Source organism: Babylonia areolata, chromosome 33 (genome assembly GCF_041734735.1).
Source record: "Babylonia areolata isolate BAREFJ2019XMU chromosome 33, ASM4173473v1, whole genome shotgun sequence".
In the NCBI taxonomy this organism is placed as follows: Eukaryota; Metazoa; Mollusca; class Gastropoda; order Neogastropoda; family Buccinidae; genus Babylonia; species Babylonia areolata.
The window spans coordinates 4,022,345-4,029,844 of NC_134908.1; the positions used below are offsets into that span (position 1 = coordinate 4,022,345).

The 7,500-nt window shown below is 45.2% G+C and overlaps 1 protein-coding gene across 1 annotated transcript in view; it reads left to right on the forward strand.

The window, feature by feature from the left end:
- Positions 1 to 5,111, forward strand: part of LOC143276963 (uncharacterized) — a 9,869-nt gene extending 4,758 nt beyond the window's left edge. The window contains exons 2-3 of the mRNA XM_076581655.1: positions 586 to 2,556; positions 4,445 to 5,111. Of these exons, the coding sequence (XP_076437770.1) occupies positions 586 to 2,556; positions 4,445 to 4,762 (2,289 nt within the window). The 3' untranslated portion in view covers positions 4,763 to 5,111. The remainder of the gene's footprint in view (positions 1 to 585; positions 2,557 to 4,444) is intronic.
- The last annotated feature ends 2,389 nt before the right edge of the window (positions 5,112 to 7,500 follow it).

Genomic DNA, 7,500 nt, shown 5'->3' on the forward strand with positions numbered 1-7,500 from the left:
GTGGGGGTGGGGTGTGTGTGTGTGTGTGTGTGTGTGTGTGTGTTGGACGGGGTGGGGTGTGTGTGTGTGTGTGTGTGTGTGTGTGTAGGGGAGGGGGGGTGGGGGGGCTAACAAAATGTAAAACTCTGCCGGCAGTGTCTCAGGAAGACTCTTGAAAAGCAGGCCATATAGAGAATAAGTTTATGTCCATGATGGTTTATAATTATGATGATGATGATTATTTTTATTTTTGTTATCATTATTATTATTATTATTATTGAATTATTATTGTTATTGTTGTTGCTATTATTATTATTGTTATTGTTATTATTATTATTATTATTATTATTGTTGTTGTTGTTGTTATTATTAGTAGTAGTATTCTTATTATTAATATTATTATTATTACTATACAATATTAATAGTAGCAGTATTCACACAGAGAAATCTGTTGTGATAAAAAAAAAAAAAAATACAAATACAAATACAAATATTATCATCATCATCACTATTATTATTGATAATGATGATATTATTATTATTATTATTATTATTATTATTATTATCATTTTTATAATAATTATTCATCATTATCATCGCTTTCAGGTGCGCAGCTACCTGACCAAGAGAAGCAAGTTCATGGCGCAGGACGCGGAGATCGGCTACGCGGCGCTGTACGCCTCCACCGACACTTACTGCAACCCGGACATGGACTCGACCCACCTGCTCCCCGGCGCCCTGACCGCCCACAGCCAGACGGCCAGCCTCTCCACCCAGTCGCAGTCCCAGCTGCCCCCCTCCTCCTCCTCCTCCCACACCCATACCCGGCACACCCTGGCCTTCAGGAAGCCCCCACCCCCTGTCACAGGTAGTACCAGTGCCCGACAACCTCACGGTTCTTCCCAGAAAGATTCCGGCCTCTCAAACAAAGCGGTCGTAGTGGAAGAAAAGTCGCTGGATTCGAAACGAAAGCCAAGTAGTCAAAGCGGTGAAAAAGTAGAAGAAGATAAGCCTCAGGGTTCGAAACGAAATCAGCAGAGTAAAAGCGGCGAAAAAGAGCAGGCTGTTTTCACCGTTCCGGAAAGCCTCACGGAAGACTCCGTGAAGGTGAAAAGTGAAAAACTCGGAGGCGATGAGAGGTCAGGGCCGTCTGTTACTGAGCACCTTCGTTCACCTCACCGCGTGAACAGCCCGTTTTTCTCTGAGTCTCAGACTTCAGAGAGGAAGAAAGCAGTCACTGTGAAAGTGGAAGAAGAGGATGATTGGTCGTACGCAAAGCGTGAACCGCAGCCTTCAGAAACCGTACCCGACACAGTGCAGTCCTCATCCACGGTGAAGAAGGAGGAAAAGGACCATAAAGACAGGAAACCGCTTCACTGGCTTGACGATGAAGATGATGACAGCGTGGTGCATACCAGAAAACCTCCCCCGTCCAGAAACAAACGCAAGGTCCAAACTCTCAGTGAAGATGACGACGACGATGATGATCCTTTTCACCTCATCAAGAAGCGACCCAGGAAGATGGTCTCCCCTGAACCAGATTCGTCATCAACAAGGGCACAGCACCAATCTCCAGAACCGGAAGTGAAGCCAAAGATCACGTCGTCCAATCAGAAGGCAGCTTGCATCCCAGCCCCAGAATCACATCACTCTGCAACAGAATCGCAAAAACAACGACAACGACGTTGCAAGCAGGGAGGAGAATCTTCAGATGAGGAAGAAGACAACCCGTTCGACTTCGTCAGCAAGAAACAGGCAGCGCGTGACCCTCCGGCTCGTAGTAACAAACGACAGGCCGGAAGGTCACCTTCTCCAACGCCTTCGTCCAAGAAGGAAAAAACACCAAGAACAAGAAGAAGCCCCTCCCCTAGAACCAGACCCAAGCGAGGAACCGCCTCCAGAAGGGAAGAAGAAAGCGAGGATTCCGATCTGGAGTCACCGCCCTCACCCGTCAACAAAAGAGTGACCAGAAGATCGCCGTCTCCAAACCCCAACCGTCCCAACCCAGAAACTGCGACCAAGAAGGAAGAAAAAGCACCAAGGAGCCCCTCCCTAAAGACCAGACCCAAACGAGGAGCCACCTCTAGGACAGAAGACAGCGAGGATTCTGATCTAGAGTTACTGCCCTCTCCAGTCAACAAAAGAGTCACCAGAAGATCGCCGTCTCCAAAACCCAGCCGTTCCAGCGCAGAACCAACGACCAAGAAGACGGACGACGCCAGAAAATCGCCGACTCCAAAACCCAGCCGTTCCAGCCCGGAACCAACGCGGGCCAGGAAGTCAGACGACGAAGCCCGACCAGCTGCAGAGGGAAAGTCATCGTCAGCGTCGTCACAAAACCCCCCACCACCGCCCTCCGCTGCTGTTTCCGCCGACGACAGGGAGCGGAGTGATGTCAGCGTCACCTCCTTCGCCCCCGTCCCAGCCGGGTTTCTCACCACACGAAAACCCATCGAGGAACAAGTTCGGGTCAACCCCGACTTTGAAAAAGAGAACATCGACGCTCCAGCCATGGTGGTTCAGTTCGAAGACCTGGTGGTCCACCGTCGGAACAGAGGTCCGGTGACGACGACGCGGGTACGTGTGAAAGTGCGTGCATGCTTAAAAGATTGCGCTTTGTTTAACTTTCTTAGAAATAATCATTTACTTTAATGTGAGTGACAGTGTGCACTTTGCATGCATGCATAATCGATTGCACTTTGAATTTCTTAGATGATCATTTACTTTAATGTGAGTGACAGTGTGCACTTTGCATGCATGCATAATGGATTGCACTTTGTTTGAATTTCTTAGATGATCATGTACTTTAATGTGAGTGACAGTGTGCACTTTGTTCAAATTTCTTGTTATATAATCATTTACTTTTAAATGTGTGTGAGAGCGTGCACTTTGCATGCATGCATAATTGATTGCTCTTTGAATTGCTTAGATGATCATTTACTTGAATGTGAGTGACAGTGTGCACTTTGTTTAAATTTCTTAGATAATCATTTACTTGAATGTGTGTGACAGTGTGCACTTCATTTACATGATTTCTTAGATAATCATTTACTTTAATGTGAGTGACAGTGTGCACTTTGTTTTGAATTTCTTAGATACTTATTTACTAAAAATGTGTGTGACAGTGCACACTTTGTTCAATTTTCTTTGATAATCATTTACTTAGATGTGTGTGATAGTTTACAGGATGAATGTGCAAAATAGGACTTGTGCAATGTTCATGTCATTTGATATATGTATATATATATATATACTGATACTGATAAATTATTGTGTGATGATAAAGTTATCTTATCTTCATTGATGTGCAATATGATCCATGCAGTGTTAGCCTTGGCGTGTATTTCAGTAATGTTTACAATAACGATTAATTAATTACAACATTTTAATGAAGGGAATATATGCAATAGTTTTTTTTTTATATTGATGTCTTAGATGTTGTTGATTCTTTTTTTAAAATTAAGTCATGTTTATGTTGATTTGTCGTTGTTGTTGAGTAATTGTCCATGGTTGTTTTGCCGCCCCTGATGTAATATTCTCTTCATGAGATGATAAAGTTTTTCTTATCTTATTTTATCTGATCTTATTTTAAGTTTTTCTTATCTTATCGTATGGTATGGTATGGTATCGTATTGTATTTATTGTATGGTATAGTATGGTATCGTATTGTACTTATCGTATCGTATGATATGGTATCGTATTGTACTTATCATATGCTATGGTATGGTATCGTATTGTACTTATCGTATGGTATGGTATGGTATCATATTGTACTTATCGTATCGTAACGTATGGCATGGTATCGTATTGTACTTATCGTATGGTATGGTATGGTATCGTATTGTACTTATGGTGTGGAATGGTATGGTATGGTATTGTACTTATGGTGTGGTATGGTATGGTATCATATTGTACTTATCGTATGGTATGGTATGGTATGGTATCATATTGTACTTATGGTATGGTATGGTATGGTATGGTATGGTATTGTACTTATGGTATGGAATGGTATGGTACCATATTGTAGTTATTGTATGGTATGGTATTGTATTGTATTTATCGTATGGTATGGTATGGTATGGTATTGTATTGTACTTATTGTATGGTATGGTATGGTATGGTATTGTATTGTACTTATTGTATGGTATGGTGTAGTATCGTATTGTACTTATCGTATGGTATGGTATGGTATCGTATTGTACTTGTCGTATCGTATGGTATGGTATGGTATCGTATTGTACTTGTCGTATTGTAACGTATCTCATCTGATCTCATCATCTGATCTCATCTGACCTCATCTTTCTCATCTCATCTAGTAATCTGATCTGATCTAATATCAACTTATCTGATCTGATTTTTTTTTCTTATCTAATCCGACCTCGTCTTATCTCATCTGATCTGATCTCCTATTATCTAATATGATCTCATCCCATCTCACATTTTCCTGTTTCTATGTTCACTTCAGTCCGACGACGTACCACCACCACCACCAGGCACGACGAGGTGGAAGGGCAGGGTCGTCCCCAACTTCAAGAAGTTCGCCAAGGTCCAGCACGCGGGGGCCGACCGGCTGCCCCGCATCATCGGCGGGAGGGACCTAGAAGAGCACAGCCGCTGTTCCAGCAAACTGATGGACGAGTGGCTGAAGGACCTGACGGACGCCGAGAGTCAGCAGCAGCAGAAGGACAAGGAGGCCCAGAGGCTGTTCGAGTGGAGGCCCGCCCCGACCTCCGCCTCCACCACCACCACCAGGGGGAGGAAGTCCGCTGCGTCCAGGCGCTAGTGGGGGGGTGGGGCAGGGGGTGGTGCAGGGGGGGTCAGGGGGGGGTCAGGGGGCCCAGCGGGTTAGAGCTGTCTCTTCCTCGTGTGTGGTGGAGTGGAGTGGAGGGCAGTTGTCTTTTGAGAGGTGTAAGGTTCCAGTCCCCGCCAAGACTTTTTTTTTAATTTTTTTTTTAAATAGTTTTTTTTTGTCTTTCTGCTCCATCCTCTTCACCCTGACCCCCTCTTGCCCCACTCCACCATGCTCCCCGACCCGCCCCCCTGCCCACCATTGTTGCCTCCTGCTTCCCCTTGTCTTTCTCCTTTGAATGTGTGTGTGTGTGTATGTGTGTGTGTGTGTGTGGTGTGATGCGGGTGCAGGGGGGGGGGAGGGTAGTGTGTATGTGGAGGGCATGTGGAGGTGGGATCAGTGTATGTGTGTGTGTGTGTGTTTGTGTTGGGGGGTAGGAGGGGGAAGGGGGGGGGTAGTGTGTGTGTGTAGTGTGTGTGAGTGCATACATGTGTACATGTGTGCACATGAGCAAATGTGATGATAATGGTTGATTTTTATTCACATTGTGCTTTTTCCTAACAACCAGCAAAACCAGTGACACCACTCAATCCAAAGAACACCAAAAGCAGTAACTGCACTGTGACTTGACCCTTTCACCGCCGGTCAATTTAGAGTACAAAATTCCCCTTGTGGTATAAAAAACAGAAAAGACAGTGGCTAAGAACAGCTGGGGATTCCCCCTCTGATGTATAAAAAACATGGCCTATCCTACCACCGAACATTAAGAGCAGTAGGTTCATGGATAACAGACCAATGAATGGTCACCTTTCAGTGACATGGGTCCTCTACCACGCCTGTGCATAAATGCTAGCTTGGCGGTGAAAGGGCTAATTAAAATGAATGCTATGGTGATTGTCGTTTCACTGTTGTACAGCGGTGAAGGGGTTAAATGGATACCAGGACAGAATTGGACTGTTTTTTTTTTTCTCTCTCATGTTCTTTAAACTAGACATGACAATGACTTCCTTGGCCGGCCTTCATTTATTTACGAAATGTTGTTCATCATGATGATTTGTTGTGGTAGAAATTATGTGTGCCCTCTCTGCCATGGCAAACAAACAGTGGAACATGTCCTCAGCTCATGCAAAACGGCGTTGAGCCAAGGACGGTACACATGGAGGCACAACCAAGTGCTAAAAGAAATTGCACACGTGGTGAACACCGTCCAAGGAGCACCAACCCCGACCAGAAGTTCCAGTAGAGTTCCGCTCGGCTGAACGCGATGAAGTCTGGCCAGGAACAGCATCCAAAGTTTCCAAAGCATGGAAAGGTGGGCTTATCGATGGTGCTGAAGACGGGCGCAATAGCCGAGTGGTTAAAGCGTTGGACTGTCAATCTGAGAGTCCCGGGTTCGAATCACGGTGACGGCGCCTGGTGGGTAAAGGGTGGAGATTTTTACGATCTCCCAGGTCAACATATGTGCAGACCTGCTTAGTGCCTGAACCCCCTTCGTGTGTATATGCAAGCAGAAGATCAAATACGCACGTTAAAGATCCTGTAATCCATGTCAGCGTTCGGTGGGTTATGGAAACAAGAACATACCCAGCATGCACACCCCCGAAAACGGAGTATGGCTGCCTACATGGCGGGGTAAAAACGGTCATACACGTAAAAGCCCACTCGTGTGCATACGAGTGAACGTGGGAGTTGCAGCCCACGAACGCAGAAGAAGAAGAAGAAGAAGAAGGTGGTGCTGAAGATTGGGAATGCACAGTTCTTATCACTGTACCATCCGAACCAAAAATGAGGTTTTAACTCCAGAGTGATTATATCCGGTTTTTTTTAATTTTTTTTTTTACCTGTTCATTTCATCATTGGCAGCTTGTCATGGTTTTAGTCTGGATGTGAACACACTTGTTACGATTGACGCATACCTGTGGTTGCACACCTGTATGCGGTCACTTATATGAATTTGTATTTCTTTTTATCACAACAGATTTCTCTGTGTGAAATTCGGGCTGCTCTCCCCAGGGAGAGCGCGTCGCTACACTACAGCACCACCCATTTTTTTGTTTTTTATTTTTTTTCCTGCGTGCAGTTTTATTTGTTTTTCCTATCGCAGTGGATTTTTCTTCAGAATTTTGCCAGGAACAACCCTTTTGTTGCCGTGGGTTCTTTTACGTGCGCTAAGTGCATGCTGCACACGGGACCTCGGTTTATCGTCTCATCCGAATGACTAGCGTCCAGACCACCACTCAAGGTCTAGTGGAGGGGGAGAAAATATCGGCGGCCGAGCCGTGATTCGAACCAGCGCGCTCAGATTCTCTCGCTTCCTAGGCGGACGCGTTACCTCTAGGCCATCACTCCACATGTGTGTGTATGCGCGTACATGCACACACCACACACACACATTTGTTGATACACACACACAAAAACCCCCACATACACACACACACAATTTGTTCACACATACACACATGCATGTTTACGTTAACTCACTCAGTACGGCCAGTCCTCTCTTCTCCTCTACACAGACCCCTCGGATGTCCAGTGGGTGTCTGAATGACCCAACCTTTAGCTTCCGTCGTCAGAATTGTGGTATTCTTTGTCAACATTCACGTCTTCAGTATAAGAGCCTTCCGCTTGCAATATTTTGATGATGGTAATTGGGCTGAAACGCTGTTAACGTCGTCTCTTTCGCCGTTCTTATGGAGAGAGTTAAGGTTAGTTCTTTTCACTGCCACGTGTAG